Here is a 19,980-nt window from a genome sequence, read left to right as displayed (position 1 = left end):
GTTGATAGAACTACTGTACTGTATTTAACCATTGTTATTGCACTGGTAACTGCAGGAAACAGTTTGTTAACACACTGTTAACTGCAGCGAACAGCATTTTATCCACATGCATAATGAAAAAAAACCCCAAACATCTTACTTCTACTACCAAGCCATTGCAAATAAACAATACAGATGTCTGTGCCAGCATGCTGATAAAAAAGCTGCTACTTAGTAATTACAGCATTACAACCCAGATATTAGAAAACAGTGCCGCTGGAGGGTTTATGGCCTTGGAAACTCTTGGTCCGAGACAGGTCTGTGGAGTCCAGCAGTGTTGAGGTTGGAGTCAGAAGGGGCTGGGGAGGAAGAGGAGGAGGAGGTGGAAGAGGTTTCAGTTGGAAGAAGGATCAATGCAGACTGTTGATGCCCTGTGATCTGTTGCTGCTGCGGCTGCTTCTGCTGTTGTTGATGTTGTTGTGGCTCTGTATGTCTTTGTACAAGCAATGCTGTAAGGCTGTTCTCGATGGGTGCATTCACGTTAGCCAAGCTCGACAGAGAGTCTTTGGATTCCTGAATGGCCCTCTCCAGTTTGAGGTTGGAGGCCTAAGAAGAAGAAGAGTGGAAGAATATATACAACTTAGATGTCCGCATTGCGGTAAATGGACCTGCATTTACTTTAAAACTGAATCAGGTTTATTCATCCGACATTTTGTATTCATTCAATATTTTGTTTTTGACTTGGTAACGTATTTTTAGTAAAAGCAAATATTGTAATATTTAAAAAACACACAAAAAACAAACTAATGTATGTAATATTAAGTTTAATAGTACAAGAAAATGAAGATAAGCCACAACACCTCAACATACTAAAAACCTTACTACTTGTTTTAGCCTGTATTGACTCCCATATGGGTGAATTTTATGTCATCCAGACAATTCAGATGGTGACTGTGGCTCAGATTCTTTCCTGTGATTGTCGACTTTCTGACAAACACTGTGGCAGACAAAACCAATAAATCAAAACATTCAGCAGTAACAGTGTGAAGCAGGTGGGAGCAAAGCATTATGAAAGAGTGGGAGCTTGTCGGATTACAGAGACTGCCTCATTGTCTCCTTGAGCATCAGTGATGACTTGGTGAGAATGTGATTGGTGGTTGTAAAAGCCAGCTGATGCTCGACTTCACTGCGCTGCCATAAATAATGCAAAGCTTAAAAAACCTCCTAAATCCTCCTTACTTGAGTTCCTGTATGGCTGAAGAAATGGCTCGCAGTCAGAGCGACCGGCTGAACCTTCACGGCAGGTCTGTGATAGTCTGGACTGGCCGTCACAGTGCTGTAGGCGGGAGGTCCCAGCGTCGGCTGTCTTTGCAGCAGCTGCAGGATGGTGTGAATATCTGACATCAGCTGAGACTCCAGCCTCAAAGAGAACAGAAAGAAAAAAGAACAGAGTAAGAAAGCCAGACAATCAGATAATCGCAGGCAAGAAGCGAGGAATGCATAATTCTGACACGTCTGATCACGTAGTGGCTGAAAACATACTCAGCAGTACTTCACTGAGCACTAGATGGAGCTTGTGCTCCTCGTGGACAAATGAAGAGATGCTAAAGGCGTGGAAACACATTCTGCCAGAGTAGTAGATGAAAGACGCTGCTCCTGCTAGGAGTGATAATGAGCTTTGTGTGGGAGGTGTGAATTCAGCGTTTACTGTGGAAATGACTGTATCACGCTCATTTGGTCAATCTAATTATGAGTAGATTTCATCAAAGCTCTATATTTAGGGCATCAGGCAAAATCGTGCAAAGCTGAATAACCTTTTAATGACCTGTATTCCTTCTAATATACATAGACATTGTCAAATGTGTTCCTGGTTTACTGTGCTGCTCTATTGTGAGGCAGCATTTGTTTACTGGGTTATGACTGATGAGGGATAAAGTAAAAGCAGTCACACAGTAGACATTCATTACAGGTGCAGCAAATTGTCTTGGCTATTTATATGGGTTTGTTGAAGAGAATGCTACACCAACATATTTATCCCCGTCATATCCGTTTCAGACTAATCAAAGCCACACAAACACAACATGCAAAAGAAGCGCTGCTCATCCTGCAGCCAGCTAGCATTAGGAAAAAAACAAGGTCAGGTAGAGTGCAGTGGATAAAATGTCTTATTTGTGCTAAATAAAATGAGCCAGCCCGGTATTTCAGGCAACTCGATGCTGTCTCTCATTCTCTGTGATAACTCCAGCTAAAAATACCACCTGCTGTTCATTTGTGTGTCTGTTTCAGGTGGCCTGCTGGCTGCAGGTGTGTTGTTAAAACTAAGGGCAATGTGACTCTCCACTACAGAAAATAATGAGACTAAAATGAAATAATTCTGGACAGGTAGTGTGCTCGCATATTTATTGCTTAAATCACAGCGAGTTTAGCTAGAGAGTGGCTCAACATGTTTCAGACATACTTCATTGTCAGTCATCACTTTTAGATTCTGAGTCCAACTCAAACAAACATTTTATACCAATCCATTCTCAAGTTTGATTCGTTCCGGTTCTTCAGTGGTTCATCCTGCTTCCAGTCGATCCAGCCGCCCACTCTGAGTCCGACAACAGCTTCTGCCAGCTAGCTGCCTTCCTCCACCTACTCATGTGCAGTACATTGGCAATTGAATGACACATTGCCAGTGATCACAGTGGAAGTGTAGCTTTACTTTTAGCAGTGTGGGAGGTGACAACTTAAAAAAATAAAGCACTCCATAATCATTAAGTCACCAACTGAAAATTTAATGGTAGGATAATTAATAAGAATAATCACAAATTTAATTATGTTGCTTCCTCAGAATACGACCAAAAACTATAAAAATTCAGTGTCCTAAAAAGGTGCTTTTACTAATTTCTGCACAGGCTGATCAAAAGGCAAATCACATTACCTTGTGTGGCAGCTGAATTTACGAGATCACGCGAGAATATAGCAGAGAAAGCTTCTGCGGTGGAAACGGATTGCCAAATCTCTACCGATGGACACATTTCTAACACACGATATATACCGTCATATCGTCCAACCCTAGTCACAACTGTGCAAGATGCAGTCAAAACTTTACAGGGGTGTAGTTGAGACCAAAATGAAGGCCAAGTTCGAAGATGGGTGTGGTCTGAGCAAGGACACTGGAATTAGGAGGGTAGGGAAGAGGCCATTTGCCCTCCACTTTACGCCCCTGGCTCACATTCGTTTTAAGTCGCGGATCACTGTTAATAGTTGTTCTTAACGGATGTTTGCACAAATTACTGTTAGTATGTGGGTGTGGTTGTTGTGGCTGGTGTGATCCCATGGCAAGATGGACTCTAGTTTATTATTCTATCGAAAGAAATTCTAATATTGGCACTCAGCTACTTACAGTATTAAGCCACCTTTAGAAGACATAACTGAAAATAAGACTTCTCCTCTTTAAGCCACTTTGAGTCAAATGTGAAAATTTGCGACTTTGGCACACCCAGTGAAGAAAGCGACTGAGCAATGGGGACACCCTGTATTTATATTTATTTTAACCCCATAACATACAATTTTAATGGGATACAACGATGAAGTGATGATGATGAGGAAAAGGTCAATGGTCAAATTCACTGGCGATTATTTTAGTCGCCATTCTCCTCCCCTTCCTCTATCTGCCTCTGTTTTCAATATCCCGCTACGTGAAACTTCCGAAACTCCGAGCTAGCAGCCTACACGCTGGAACTGGCAAGTTAAAATATAATCTTATTCCACTCTGCCTGACAATATTACCTTCATATATTGATTGTTTATGTGTCATTTGTTCCAACTCTTCTGTGAAGCTTTAGGGCGTTAATACATTGAGTGAAATATTATTATTTATTAATTTTTCATGGCAACACCGTTCAGTGTGACTGAAATATTCCAGTTGTCTTGTGCATCATTTTATACACATTTTCCCAAAATTCTGCCTCACATATCTGGTATCTTTGGTAACTCTGGGAACTCCCCATGAACTTGAAATAAACTTCTGTGGGTTAGAACAACAAACAACACGCAGAGAGTCAGACAGCAGACAGCATAATACAGTCCATTATTAAAACCAAGAGCAAACTGAACTGTGTCAAAGCACAGCAGGCTCTAATAGAGGCGCATGACTCCAGGTTTTATGAGTCAACTGTGCCTCCTGACTTTCTGTTGTAGTGGATGGAGTTTACAAGACATAAATACACAATACAGGTGTGTCTATGGGTGTATACGCAACAGGTTAAGACAACAAATGCACCACCCACTTCACTGAAATAATGACTTTGAGGATAAAACTTCTGTCCTTGTGCCAGTCACCGTGTTTGGTTTTTAACAGGTGGAGTTTAAGAATAAACTGCAACTGACAGAGTCAAATTTGGGACTGTTTCAGCTGACTCAGAATAACAGTAGTGGGAGAAGCATTTAGATCATTTACTGAAAGTAGAAATACAAGAATGTAAAATTACTGTTAAGTCCTACACTTAAAATTATGTTTATGCAGTATTATCAGCAAAATATAAAGTGTAAAAAAGTACTTGCAGAAACATGGCCCCTGTGTTAAATTATTATTATATTATTGAATTATTATTACTGATGTATTTATATGTAAGCAGTGTGCTCTATATCGTTATCTTTTTACAATGTTAGACACAAAACAAACAAACATTGAGACTTAGAACAGTATCACTTTCATCATACACTGGTTTATAAGCTAGTAAAAGTCGCAGTATGGGGTAATTCATAGTTTATGACTAAATGAGGATCAACCATGTGTATGCTGACCGTAAAAATCCATACCTGTTTAAGTGCTCTTGAAGCTGACCTAAGCGCTGTTCCACCTCTCCATACGTGATTTCGCTGGCAGAATTATCATCCTCTCTCAGGTCCTGGAACTGTGCTGACTCATCCAGGAAGTCCGTAGGCTTCTTACAGGCCCATTTATCACAGCACAGATCTGGGGAGCCAAACCAACATGCATGCTTTAACATCCTCACATGTGGGTCAGAACAACGTCATCACTGAACAAAAAAACCCCCACTAAAATAGAATGTAATTAATCTCTACAGGAGAGCTGCGTGTAGGTTCCTTGTTGTAATTTATCACGCCCTTGTACAGGGAGAATTGTTAATGCAATGTTTTCCAGTAGCCAACTAACCATGTTGTTATCTCTGCTGGGCACCTGTTAGTATTCAGCTTGCTGTCCAGTGATATGTGTGGAGCCTCTTTTGTTATTTTAAATAACACTACCACGATGAGAGCACAGATATGAGGATCCTCGTCGGATGTTGAGTGTGCCTTTACCATGGATGGCACTTAAATTTGCCCTCATGCTGCCTTATTTTCTCTATCCTTCCAGCAGTAGAGATTACACAATAGCTCCTTTTTTTCCTACATATCTCCAACTGTCTGTTTTGTACTACTTGGCTTGTCAGTCTTGCCAGTGGGATGTGCTATGCCCATACAAAATCCTGCCATTTCTATATCAGGTTCAGTCATTTAAGATCTCTGAGCCAGACTCCTCAGAGAAAAGAAAGGAGACTATACATTTAGAATTTCCACTTTCTGTTTCATTGCAGCATTGCAGATTGATATCAAGCATACTGATTTAGTCAGAGACGCGCATGGCAAATGTATGTACCCCCCCTATACAGGTGTAAATAGGGGACACCTGAAACTCCCACAACAAAGACATGAAATGACAGTGTTTCTGAGAATTGAATCACATCTCCCTTACATGTATGCGTTGTATAAAAATAGGACAGCGGATTGGCTGTTGCCCTAATAATAATAATTGGATGATGATCATATCAAGCTATTGTTGTGATTCAACTCAACCATTGCATTTTTCCCTATTTTCTGTGGTCCTTGTTATTCCTAATGCTATGTTCAAACCAACATTAGCACAGTCATTTATTTCAATGAGACCACTGCGTTGGCTAATTAAATATATGCAAGCGCACATTCCTGGTTGATTACATTTCTATCATTAACCTTGCATTGTTGAAATGGAGGATATACAAAATAACTATCACTGTGATGACTGTCTGGAGAGGTGAAATCATGTCTCAAACCGCTGTGCTGTGTTTTTGCATAAGATAAACCTTTAAACTCATGGATCTATTACTCAAACCAGCCTTGGAGGCCTGGAAGAAGTCAACCCCCTTCACACATTTGCTCCACCCATCCAACGGGAGTTGCTTGTGCAGCAACAAAGGCATGATCCCGCACTGGCTTCCCAACACCCTAACCCTGGCAAGACTTTTAAGACTTCTTGTCAAAACAGTAAAGATTATGTTCACATACTAGTTATAATTCATCAGTAAAACTAAATATCTTACCTTCAAAAGATGGCCTTCTCTCGGAGCTGTCTCTGACTTGAAGATTTGAGTCCAGGACTGCAGCATTGGGTTGAGAGGGACCCAGAACTTCTGAACACCTCTTTAGGCACGAATTAGACTCTCTCTCTCTCCCCAAGTCTTTCACCACTTCCTTGTTTTCCCCTGTAGAAAGGCATCAACAGCTGTATTCCATATAGAATACATGTTCTCAGGGAGCTCCCACTCAGTGAACAATAACAAACAACACATTTCCACCACAAAGCAAGCTGAAAGAGGCTGTACTGGACCTGTGCAGATTAGTTTCTACTTACCTTCAGGTAGATCTGGTGTGAAGGAGATCCTTCTTTTAATGCTCTTAGTGCCCTCGCCATCTGATTCACAGCCTTGGGAACTTGAGGGCTGCAACGATGTGAGCATTAGAATCTATTCATCCATACAACTAGCTGTCAATAGCAATACTTTTGTATTGCTAGAATAAAATAAATAAAATCTAAAATAAGTTCAAGCATTATTGTGAATTTCCATAGTCATGACAATGTGAATACTTTGCTCAACAGAATCAATTCAACATGTAGGTTGAACACCAGCGTATCATCGTCTACCTTTGCAGACTCATCTCTGAGGTTGAAGGTAAGCTCCAGGTTGTTGAAGAAGCAGTCAGCAAACTCTGGGTACATGTCAAGCACCTCCAGCAGATCTTCTCTCTGAATGGTGCTCAGGTCACAGTAACTCAGAGCTCGCACATCAGCATTGGACTTTCCAGGCTTGGCCAACAGATGGATCATTTCTCCAAAGATGTCATTTTTTCCTGGTAACACACACACACACAATAAATCTTCTCGAAAAGGTTCACTGGTATAGGGACAAATCTCAGACAAGAAGTCCTGCTCATCATAGAGACTCATTTGTGTCGTGTTTTCTATAGGGACTTGTCTCACTATTCCTCCGGCTCTCACTAAAGGGCACCAGACGTGTTTGTTTTTGTGGATAATAAAAATCAAACAGCCTATCCCTCTCAGTGACGGTGTTCTCCTAAGGCCTGCACATCAGCTGTCTTTCTATCTTTGATCCATTATTTACACTGAGGAATAACTGCTAACTCAAAGCAACTTTGATGTGGAGGGGAAGAAGGGCTTGATTGTGATAGACACACTTGGGCACTTCAAAGGATATATTTGTGATGATAATGGCTATCACATAATGAGGCCAGTTCTTCAGCAAACCTCTAGGTAATAATTTAATCGAACACGGGCTTAGTTTTAAAACTGGGGAATAAGAGAGTTTCCTCTGCTGAAATAAGGGTCCATTTTGCAAAAGGACTAGAGGTCTGGTTTAAAGGCCATGATGAAAAATCCCTTTGTTGGTCCCGGGGTTCACTAAATGCCAACACTGTACGCAGCGGTTCAGGAGAAAGAGATATTATATGTTGGCAGCCAGTGTGCCTTTCACAGCACGCACTGGACACCTTTCTACCACAGAGGACAGCCTCACACAGAGTGGTGTATGTCTCCCCCACATACAGCTCTCAGCACAAGGATTTAGATAGTCATTAGGCTGGATGGCGGTGTAAGAGACTAATTCCTCACCTGTGGGACAATGATAGCAGCCTTGTTGGACTCGTATCATTACAAGAGGACAATGCTTCGGCCCTATCGTCTCATCACTACCTTTTTAGAGGCTGAGACAATTTGGTAGGTGATAACACACTAAACAACATACGGGTTCTCAAACAAATTGGAGCAAAATGGTGCTGACGGAGCATTATGTTTGTATCAAATATATATGGGCTGATCTATGGGATCAGTGACTTTTCCTGTGTGGTTGTTAATAATGGGTTTTGTGTGATGCAGCAGCTTTTGCTAAGCTTAAACCCCATTCTGTCAGGTGCAGCTTTAGAGAGCATTCATCTCCTGAATAATGGCAAGTTTAATCCAGGCCTGGCCTGTAGCACCTGGCTGTGGTTCACCCCTGAAGAAAAAGATAAATACTCATTATTCTAACAAGAGTAATGAGTATTCAGTATCACTATATCACTGAGGAAAAATATATTTCAAGTTTAGAGAATTGTTTTAGTCAGTTTAGTCCTTTACTGCCCTTTTTTATAATCTCAATTTTGCAGCTTTAACTCATTTCCCTGTGCTGTCAAGAAAGTGGCAGCTATTTCACAGAGTTCTTTGAAATTGCCAAACAACCTTTCATGGAGCCACTTAATAGAAATGTCAGAGTCTCAAACCTGCCACATGAACAGCCTTATTGTCCAGAGGACAGAAATGGGGGATGGCAGGCACAACTTGCCATTCTTGTCAAAATGTGTGAACATGATGTGGTTTAGCTGCTGTAATGACTGGAAAATTATTCACATTATAACAGGAAATTCTTCGATGTGCACACAAGTCATGCTGAGCTTCCTCGTAAGTATTACTGGGTTAAAATGACGTGCGTCCATGGGGAAATTGTGCTGCCCATCCTTTCCTCAGCTTATGACAGCAGCATCTCCACATATTTGAAAATATCAAGCAACCTGCGCAGACTGGGAGATTAGCACCATCAATAATTTAAATATTTCAATCAATAAGAACAAACTACATAATTAATACTCTTCACAAAAAGCTGTGGGATAATGGGAAAATGGACATTTTAAATCAATTCGTCCAATATAACCATGCACATTGAATTCACAGCGTGACCTTTTTGTAAGTGCTCCCTCTTTGACTATAAACAAAAAGCAAAAATCTTATTGATAGCACTGATAATTGATTTACACACAAAACCAACACTGAGGTCAGAATAATATGACTTTGAACCACCCTTTCCTTTTCCAAGATCAGAATTGACCAAAAGCAGTGGCATACAGGTTTTGTCTTTGCCTCAATGGATTTGATACTGACATTCAATAGACAATCAACTGAGAGACCTTCTGCACAACAGGGAGGTGACTTTTACAGTTGTTCACACCTCTCTGTGACATCCATGATACTGATGATGGACACTGGCAAACTAAAAACTATCTTGGCTCAATATAACAATTTCAGCTTTCATAGGTCTTTTATTACAATAATTTAGCACCCACCACCCAGGTTTCCCATTATTAGAAGGCAATTTTAAGTGCTGGATGTCCCAGTGACCTTTCATTTGAAAAATAAATTACACATTTTGTTTTCAATTAAGGGGCATCTCAAAGACCAGGTCTTTTCTCTCTCGGCCTGATCTTGAGAAGGTCATCAATGCTTTTATTTCATCTCGGTTAGATAATTGTAATTCATCGTATTCAGGGTTGAGCCAAAAAACTATCACTAAACACGCCTTCAGCTGGTACATAACGCAGCTGCTCTACTTTTGACAAATACTAGTCGACAAGTTCATATCAGCTCTGTTTTAGCCTCTCTTCACTGGCTTCCAGTTAGTTTTAGAATTGATTTTAAGATTTTAAGATCACCTTTAAAGCATTTCATGGCTCAGCTCCCAGCTACGTTGCTGAATTTCTGCTCCCCTATGAGCCGGGCCGCGGCCCCAGATCCTCAGGCAGGGCTCTGCTGGCTGTTCCTGAGTCCTGGCTCAAGACTAAAGGTGACCAGGGTTTCCTTCAGCTCTGGAACTCCCGTCCCTAGGACGTGAGACTTGCTGAATCGACACGCTGTTTTATTGTCTTATCTGTACTATTAGTATTTATCTTTATTGTGGGTTTTTTTATTCCATTTTATTTCTGTATCATTTTAATTGCTGGATTTTGTTTGCCTCAGTCCTGAAATGTTTTAATCCTGGTTCAACCAGGTAAGACACTTTGTAACTTTGTTTTGAAAAGTAATGTTTAAATAAATAAAGTTTTTTATTATACTTCACATAATCAACAAGGGATTATATTTACCCAGGATGGCTACCACAATGTCATCTTTCAGGATCTCTATAGAGCCGCGGGACAGAAAGTAGAGAGCAGTGAGCACATCGCCACTGTGGACCAGAGTGTCTCCAGGAGGGGCATGAGTGGTTTTGAAGTGCATGGCCAAGGCCCTCAGGCAGCCTTTGGTGGCTCCTTGGAACGCTTTGCAGTTGGTAAGAAGATTCCTGTTGAGGTGAAGGCAGATATCCGCCTGCAGGCACTCAGGAAAACCTTTTAACACCTGTGACGCAGACAAAATCCGTGAGTAAAATACACAAAATATTCGTTTGATATCCTCAAAGAGACGCTTTTAGAATCGTTCTTCGACCCAGGGGAAGCTGTGAGCAGCAAATGTGTTAAGATGAATGTACTTTTACTAAAAGAAGTTGTAATTAAGCTTGACAATAGCACAGAGATGAGAACATGAGATGAAAGCAAACACGTTACAGAGCCATAGACCCATTAAACACAGTCAGATACATATACATGACATCTTTAGTGTAACATAAGAAAAAGCTCAAATGTAATATGGCGGACACTATGATGTTTCTTAATTAAGACGCATTCATATGAATTATATGAAGATGTAACAACTGCATTTGAGGGAATTTCATAACAAATGGAGTAGGTAAAAATAACTGCCACCTGGATTTATGTAACAGCCCCCTGAGCTAAACACACAGCACAACGCATGCTCAGTTTTGGCTTTGTCTCAAACTGGTAACACATAATATCAGAGTGAGGAGAAAGTGTATGAGGAGAAAGTGTATTGTGAGATAAATTTAAGGAACAAAAATGCTACCCTTTTTATAACCTAAGTGCATTCAACTGTAGGAGTCGAGGATTAAATCCAAACTTTTCATGCATCCATCCACCTTAAAGGAAAGGACTGACTGCATGCACTATTATTTTTTGTACTAGTTTAAAGTATTATTGTACTTGTTAAAGTAGAAAAACAGGCTTCTCTGACCAGTAACCATATTCAATAATCACAACTTTTCTGCTTTATCCTTTATGGGGTATATCATATATTATATTGTATGATTAGATTAGATTCCTGCAAATTAATGTAAACCTTGCACTGTTACAATCTCAAACTTTTACTTTTATTTACTTGAATATAAAAGTAATAAATAAGTGGAAAATGAATACATTTTTGGTAAGGAATATAGTTTGTTGACAGCAAAATAATGTTACCGATAAAAGTATTGCAAATAAAATTTCAGATGGAACTGAAATGATCGAAACTATAAACACTACAAGATATGATTTCTTTGCTTTAAGATATGAAACAATGCTATAACAATGAGTTGAATTCACAGAGTTTAAAGTTCTGAAACAGTGATGCATTTAGCCATGAAAATGACAAATAGAATAAAAATATGTACCTCCTGCTCTTACCAATGTAGAGATGTTAATCCACATGAAAAGCAGACAAGAGAAAAAAAAGCTCTTTTTAGTATCTTGCATACACAGTTTTTCTATTATCACTCAATGGCATCAGTTCATTTTGCAAGGTATCCTATCCAGTGTGGTGATCCTTTTTATTTACCGTGTTCATGTCAATGCCGTTGGTGTAGGCCCAGGAGTGTTGGAAGTACTCCTCCAGCCTCTGCCTCAGTGGGTTGGGAATCTGGTGAAAGCGTATGAACTCCTTGACCCGTAACATCTGAGCATGATAGCGGGCTGTACCCGAGTACAACCTCTGGATGATCGCAGAGACGTTCCCAAAAATACTGGCATACATGAGGGCTGAAATACAGACAATGATCAATAAATGAGGTGACTTACATTCGACAGGCTGCTTTGCGTTTTTCTTGCCTTTATCCACGAGACATGCTGTTAAGTTGAATTAATGTGAGCAAATACTGCTATAAACACTGACAATCTGTTGTCTAGGATCTGACCAAAATAAGTTTGTGCCTTAAACCATTTCAAGTGCTGTGCCAGATAAAAGCAAAACAGAAAAGACAGAATAAAGTTATGCTAAAAGAAAATAAAACATACTCACAGCCAATCAACATGACACAGATGGAAAAGATCTTCTCTGAGTTGGTGTTGGGGGAAACATTTCCAAAGCCCACACTGGTCAGACTGCTGAAGGTGAAGTAAAGTGCTGTGACGTACTTGTCCTTGATCGAGGGACCAGAGCTAGGATCGCTGTAGTTGTATCTCTTTCCTATGGACACGCCCAGATTGTCTAGCCAGCCAATCTTGTGCTCCAGGTAGGGCTTCTCCACGTTGCCAATGGCGTACCAGATACAGGCCAGCCAGTGGGCAATGAGGGCGAAGATGCACATGAGCAGCATAAGGACTGCAGCACCATACTCAGAGTAGCGGTCCAGCTTCCTGGCTACGCGCACCAATCGCAGGAGCCTAGCTGTCTTCAACAGGCCAATCAGGGTGGTAGTCTAAAAAAAATGTACAGTACGGCATTTTATTAGTAATAGCAGCAGTAGTTTGAATGCTAATGTGTACTAACAATACTGCAGTATTATATATACAATAACATGTATCTCAGTCCAGTATCAATCCTCCAGTCTCAATCCTCTCTTATTTGTTGCATATCTATCACAGCTATGTGCTCTGACATGTTCTCTTTGTTAACAACGAATCATAAATTGTGACAAATCATGAGAGTCACCTCACAAACTGAGGTAATGAAGAAAAAAAAAAGGCAAAGACGATTGTGGCAACTCCCCACAGCTCTTTGTTCAAAGGCAAATGAACACAGAAGTGAAGATACCACAGATAAATCCTCATTTATTCAACACGGCATAGGCAGTAACACTCACTCGGCGGGTCCCTGGGAGTTTGTTTGTGCTCCTGCGCCATCAAGAAAGGTTTTAGCAACACTAACCACCGTTCCCATTAGCATGGCCATTTATCTACCTGACAATTACTGAATGACCTTTGAAAATGAAGTTAACGTCTGCACACGAGGGAGACTCTCCTTCCTAACCATTCAGTTAGTATTACATTTAATCTTGATTTTCTTTAAACAAATGAAAAACAAAACCTACCTGACATTTTCCCAATTCTGTTTCTTTACTGAATGAAGTTAAATGTTCTAACCGGGCTTACAGTAAACAAAGTCAAGTGGGGCAATTGTTTAGGTCTTCAAAACCTCACAGAATGGTCAACCTGTCTTCAAATGTTCTTTCAAAACTACTACTAGACTTACACTGGTTTTTGCAACCCTATTTTAAGCAAACTGACTCGCTAATCGACTTCCTATTGCTGTGACACCGGCACACAACTTTTATGAGCTGGCTGCCTGAATAGGTTTGAACAATACTACATTATGTAAAATGTAAGAATTGACCAGAATTCTTTGCTAATGTTGCTGTGAACTTTATCTGATGCCAAAATTGCTCAATATCTAAGCTAAGCGTTTTTTAACACCATTTTAAACAATTCAAACATAACAGTCGGGTCTCCCAAAAACTATCTTTAATTTTAACTTGCTGTACGTCTACTGGCATTTTATTCTGTTTTCTTTGGTGGTTAGCACTGTCACTTTACAACAAAAGGTGGGTTTGAGTCCACTGTCTGGGTGGGGCCTTTCTGTGTAGGATTGGAAACTCTAAGATGCTTTTTGTCTGTCAGTATTTTAGCCCATAATTAGAATTTAATTTGTGGTATATGTAGATACATAATTGCAGAGCTTAATGGAAAATTTGTATGTAGTGTGCTTCTCAGCTGACCATAATATTGGCCCGTTTTACTAACAACACCAGAAAATAACTATTTAGAAACCCTAAACATGAAATATTTTAAACAAAACCTAAAATTTGGCCTTTAAAATCTAATATTGGTTAAACCTACAAGCACACTGCTCTGTACAATCTAATGAAAGTTCAATTAAGTGTTAAATGTACCTGCACAAGCGTAATACAGCTGCTCACCACTACACGCCCCCCCCCCCCCCCCCCCCCCCCTTCTCTGTTCCTCTCTAATGGGAACAACATTTAGGGGGTTCAAATTAGGACAAAGCACTCAACTTCTTTTCCACCGTATTCACAGTGAAACAGCTTGAAGTAAATCTTTTGTTTTTCTATAATAATGATTACTATTGACAAAAATCTATGTGGTGCCAATTTTTGCATAATGCCTCTCACAGTATGTTCAATTTTGTGGCATGACTAAGTTGTTTTGAAAGCAACAAGACATTGATTGAAATCTATTTCAAATATATTCCCCGCTCTAATCAAAAGGTTCACTTAAGCGCTTTTAGGTTAAAACCGTCTTATTAAGCTGCTAAATTGAATGAGCCTTGTGAAAACCATCTGCCTCTGTCTCAGCTGCTTTTATTTTCTGAATGAGAAAGCAGCTGAGCGGGACTTTGCGTGTTCAGTCTGAAAATTGTAAACACAAAGCTGGAAAGCTACAAATGCAAGCTATCTATCAACATGTTAACACGGTATGTGAATGACAAAGCTCTTCAGTTCATTCTTTAAATGAAAATCAAGTTAATAGTGTCAGAATAGTAATGGTTTGCATCGATTTCCCTGAGGCAAAAGATAATATGTTTACTTGCAACTTATTGTGCAAATTTGCAATGACTGTTTTGTGATGTTAGCTCAACTGTCTTGTGAAAGAAACAAACGTCCATTTTCTTTATGATTTGTTGTCATTCACTGAAGTGACTCAGCAGTAGCAGCACAGCAGCAGCAGTGGTGGAAAAGATGATTATGGTTTATAATCAGGAGCTTTTCTGGTGTAATGGAGTGCCTACAAAGCACGATAAAGCACTGAAGTGGATCCAGAGCCTGAGGGGACATATCCTACCAACAAACAAGCCAGCAGGCCTGGCAGCCAGCCTACCAATGGCCATCTCACATCTGCATGTAAGCTGTGCACACAGCCCTGTTGGCCTGCTCCTCACATAAATGCATCATTGATTGCCATTTGGTAAGCCATTAATCCGTGTAAATGGATTCTAGAATGAGGACCATTCAAAAAAAGAAAAAAAAAAACAAAAAAAGAAAAAAAAAACATGCAATTTAAAGTAATCCTTTCAGAGCCGAGACAGAAAGATTCAGGCTTTAAGTAGTGGCCCAGGGGCACAAGTCTGGACTTAGTAAATGGATAACAGTGCAAGCATGGCCGAGTTGATGTGTAGTAAAGCTCCCTGGGAGAAAAAAAAAAAACTGGTAAAAAATATATGCATTAGAGATAACATACCTCATCTGATCCTGAGCCAAAGATAAGAAGGTCAAAGGGGATCGCTGCCACCATGTCTATAAGGAACCAGCCTTTAAAGTAATGGATTGCTATCTTAGCTGGATCGCTGACCACCTCCTCGTTCTGGTTTACGTAAGTGGTCCTGAAGTTTATGAGGATGTCAATGATGAACATGATGTCCACAATTAAATCCACTACATTAAGAGGGTTGCAGGAGTATCCACATTCACGCCTCTTCTGCTCCCCTTGGTCATTGAGAAGAAAAGCAGCAGAGTAGGGAGTGAGGATCGCCGTGTAGATGACAAGCAGCAGGATCAGCCAGTCCCACACGGCTTTGAAGGGGCTGTAGTGGAGGATGGTGAACTTGTCAATGCGGGCTGTCTGGAGTTTGTACTCTGGTAGCACGTCAGCTCCGAGTGACAGGACCTGGAGGAGGAGTAAGGGAGGGTCAGAACAGAAAACCACCTGATTATGCCTCTCCACTTTCATCATTTGTCAGGAAATTTCACTTAATTTTAAGGCCGGTCAACCTCTTAGTTCAATCACTGAAAATATTAAAACTTAATTTTCTGTCACCTGTCTAAATTGATGGTGATAGTGTACAAAAAGACTAGCTGTTTGTTGATCATCCCTCACTTAATTCCTATGATAATTACTGCAGAAGGTAATTGAGCCTGCTCACAGATTTCAAGGACTGATTTGACGGCAGCTGTGACACACAGCAGTCAAACAGTATTAGGTAAAGGCAGCCACTCTAGTATGACAAGTAGATTGCTTATGTCCCATGAATAATATGACTGCTATTGACTTGTTCCACATTTGAAGGAAACACATTCTGTACTCTTGGTGAAAACTGATGATGAAGTGGAGAAAGGCTGTATAAATTTGTGCTGATAGATATTTTTAAACATATTTTGGTAAGCAAACATTTGTTTTTATTTCCCCACATGAACGAACTCTGGACTGGATGGTAAATTATTCAGTGTGCTCAGGAAGGCCAAGCTGTCCCCTGTTTTGGGCTTAATAAACAGTGGCAGACAAAGAGAGAGGGTGCTCACTTATGGCAGAAAATAGTACAGGAGTGAGGATGAGGGCGGCAGGTCTTCCTATTCATTTCAGCACATTCCCCTATCTTCAAAACATGAATTATAGATATCCCCATGCTAGCAGGCAGGAAGTAGATGCAGTGTTCACGTCTCAGCGGTGTCTCCAAACTCCAAACTAAAGTCAGCAGGAAGGGAGAGCATTTAATCATGATGGTTCGTCTTCATTTATGAAAGAGAAAGCTCTGTTAAATATAAGGTTTCAGGGCCTCTATTGTGCATTACATTTCCTGAAAGAAGTAGCAGTATGTATGTAATGTATGTAAAAAATATAGGGTTAAGTATTTTGGCTTTCTATTTAATGTAATCAGATGAAACATAGGTATTCATTAATCAAAACTGCGACAAATGCCTGCACTCTTAGCTGCCTGTGGCAAGCAGGCATCAGCTGTGCTGCTAGTGTTGTCAACAGGGAATTCTGCCACCAGATAGCTTTTGTTTTCAGCCATATGACAGGCAGTGTTGTTCCTGCTGCATTGTCCTTGAGCAAGAAACTGAATCCAGAAGTGTTATATTGGGCTTGCGAGTAAAAAGATCAACCTGGGTAAGCAGTATACAGTCACGTTTTACGTCCGTGAACCACGGGATCACCTGCCAGCAAGAAATTTCACTGGAAAGGTGCAACATGGGCTGAGAATTTTGTCTCCGTGCCACCTATGCGTATTTCAAAATTACCCACTGCAGATGTCACAGGATAATGTGCTACTGGCACAAATATGGTTCATATGGTTCAGAAGATACTGCAATATCAAACAAAGGGGAACTTCCTCACTCACCTGTGTGACTTTTTCTGTGACATTGTGAGTCCTGTCTTTGACCTTTGGTGCGATGATGGTTGTCTCGGATGTTGGCGGAGAATGAGTCTTCTTATCAGTCCCCTCAGAGAAGTTGAGTGCAATCAGTGGGATCTTGTGGATGGTGCTATATTTGTTGATGTTAGAATCAGAGGTAGAGCCAAGCAGGCTGGACTTCACGTGATTAAAAGGGCCTGGTGGTTTAGAACGAATGGCACATTAGTACTCTTGGTAAACTTATCTTATCTTGGTAACTTCACTATATTCTCTAAGATTGGTCATTAATCTTACACAATATTTCACATTTATTTATTGATAAGAGTTGAAATTATACAGTAACTATGTTATGGCTTTGAAAATGAAAGGTCAGTCTAATTGCTTAAGCTCTGCTTATTGATTTGGTGAGCAAAGCTTAAGCAATTACAATTAATATTTTAGTGAAATAATGATATAATTTTTTGGTTTTACAAGTATGGACTTAAAAAAGACCAAAGGAGCGCTTCCCTGATTTCAAACCATATTTCCTTGTCTTAGGTATTAAGGTGACATAACAGTGATACATATACTGTGGATGTATTGATATAGCCAGTTTTACAGTAGCAGCGTATAGTACTTACATAGTACCACTGACTAATGTATTCCGGCATCAGTGGAGGAGCTGCAGGGAATGTTTAGCTGCTTTTTCTGCAAATGGGAAATGCACTACAGCTCAGCTAGCTCATGTTGTTGAGAATAAGGTCGGGTGCAGAGAACTGTACTTGGCTGTGAATTAGAACCAATTACAAATTTAGAGGAACTGATAATTAATTTAGAGATATAAGCTTTTAAATTTCACATATTCCTAAAAGCAAAGTTTTGACCTAAATCTGTTTTCATCACTGGTTACGCCTGCATCAACAGTATGGCACATCTCTTACTAAAATCATTTTTATAGGAAATTTTGTTGTGTGGCAACAGAGTGTATCTATAACCTAACACTATGTTGGTATATGGCCAGCTATACAAGTCTTTAGTATTTTCTTGGAATAACTAACTGGCAGAGCTATGGTATCACATAATACAAGCATACATTCATGCAGGTTAATTTAAAAGCAATGCTTTGATTGACATATGACGAGAGCAGATATGATGCTTATATGATTACATTATATGAGTTTATAGACAACTGATGTGACAAAATCACTACATTGGTCTAAGTATACAATCATTTCCCATAATTGAGTGCAGTAAGCCCACTCAACCTATCCATCAAAAGTGGATCTGTGAAGAGCCTTTATGCTGATTGCCTTGCTCCAAAACAGCACTGAGCAATGAAGTCATGCACAGAAATACATGATTACCTCTGACAAGGCTACCATTGTCTAAAGGCAGCATTTTGTGGACAGAGCAAATAAAGAATATACATTTTAATAAACCTATACACATACAAAAGATGGTGTCTCTTGAACATTAATTTTGAAGACCAAATCTGTAATCGGTGTATATTGCCTTGTTGGCCCTAGAGTCATATGGTTGAGTTAACATTGGTCTGCACTCTAATGCAAACTGAATCATAATGTGATGACTGTACAGTAATCTCAGATTCTTTCATACTGTAGTACATACCTTCACTATGACAATCCCTGAAAAGGCTTTTGGAATTGGAGCTGTAGGCCTCGATTTCATGGACGGATGAGGCTCGCCTCATGCTGTTGATGCTGCCTCTGGGGAAGGTGTTTGACAGGGTGGTAGAGGACTGGTGGGGCTCTGCCTGGTACAGCTTCTCCCAGGGGAGTTTAGGGGATGAATGGTCAAGTGGTTCAGGACCAATACTGGCCTGGGAAGCGTGGTGACTTGAGCTTATGAGGCCATGTGTGTCATTGGCCTCAATGGGACTGCAAATGCTCTTGGTGGGTGATGGGAAGTTCTGCAGGGCCACTGAGTCCTCATTCTCTTTGGGCGAGTCCACCATCACAGCATCTGGGTCCTCTTGCGGAAGAGATTGCTTGTTGGTATTCATTAGGCTCAAAGCGGCCTGGCGGAAGCGGAAGAATCTACTCCTCCCTAAAAATTGAGAACAATTATGAGAAGGCTTGTTAAGTTTTAAGTGTACAGCAGTGAAAAATAAAAATGTCCAAAAAGCATTTAATCATTTTATTATATAATGACCAATGAAATTCATGAAACATATGAGGGAAAGTGGAAAATGAAATAAAAAATGTATAGGTCCAGACCAAAGACCCATTTTCAGTAATTGCACAGGTCATGACAGTGGAACCAGATGACTATACGACAATCCATTATTATATAATTTATACCTGGTGCTTTGTTGAACTTCTTTTGGTATGTCAGCTTCCCCTTTCAGCGACAACAGTAATGCGAAAAAAGTATATGGAGGCCCAACATTGAGAACGGCAGGTGCAGAAACATGTCAGCTAACAAATAATGAAATGAACACATCTTGGCTCTGGTTTCTCATGTGTGCAACTAAATTATGAATTGAAAGAGATTTGGTTTTAATATATCGCAACACATCTTCTTTTAGCGCCCATAATCATGAGAAATGGCTGAATGCACACTTGATTTATTATCCCTCATTAATTTGAGACAGGAACCCAATGTTGGTACAGAAACCACATTTTAAGAATGGACACAGTAGCAAATGTTAACGACCTCCTGGGACAGAGTGAAGGTTTTGGCTCATTAACAATAGA

General features: G+C 40.2%; 1 protein-coding gene across 1 annotated transcript in view; it reads right to left on the bottom strand.

Moving 5' to 3' along the window:
• Positions 1-264: 264 nt before the first annotated feature.
• The window catches only part of LOC139291966 (voltage-gated inwardly rectifying potassium channel KCNH7-like), a 33,797-nt gene continuing 14,081 nt past the window's right edge, over positions 265-19,980 (bottom strand). Inside the window, exons 4-16 of the mRNA XM_070914059.1 lie at positions 18,893-19,330; positions 17,270-17,481; positions 15,391-15,816; positions 12,215-12,614; positions 11,756-11,955; positions 11,592-11,594; positions 10,192-10,444; positions 6,929-7,134; positions 6,638-6,725; positions 6,327-6,488; positions 4,786-4,942; positions 1,219-1,399; positions 265-585 (exon numbers count right to left, since the gene is read on the bottom strand). Coding sequence (XP_070770160.1) covers positions 265-585; positions 1,219-1,399; positions 4,786-4,942; positions 6,327-6,488; positions 6,638-6,725; positions 6,929-7,134; positions 10,192-10,444; positions 11,592-11,594; positions 11,756-11,955; positions 12,215-12,614; positions 15,391-15,816; positions 17,270-17,481; positions 18,893-19,330 — 3,047 coding nt within the window. The remainder of the gene's footprint in view (positions 586-1,218; positions 1,400-4,785; positions 4,943-6,326; positions 6,489-6,637; positions 6,726-6,928; positions 7,135-10,191; positions 10,445-11,591; positions 11,595-11,755; positions 11,956-12,214; positions 12,615-15,390; positions 15,817-17,269; positions 17,482-18,892; positions 19,331-19,980) is intronic.

Source organism: Enoplosus armatus, chromosome 11 (genome assembly GCF_043641665.1).
Source record: "Enoplosus armatus isolate fEnoArm2 chromosome 11, fEnoArm2.hap1, whole genome shotgun sequence".
In the NCBI taxonomy this organism is placed as follows: domain Eukaryota; kingdom Metazoa; phylum Chordata; class Actinopteri; order Centrarchiformes; family Enoplosidae; genus Enoplosus; species Enoplosus armatus.
The sequence above is the reverse complement of the archived record's forward strand: the minus strand, read 5'-3'. Positions and strand labels throughout refer to the sequence as shown.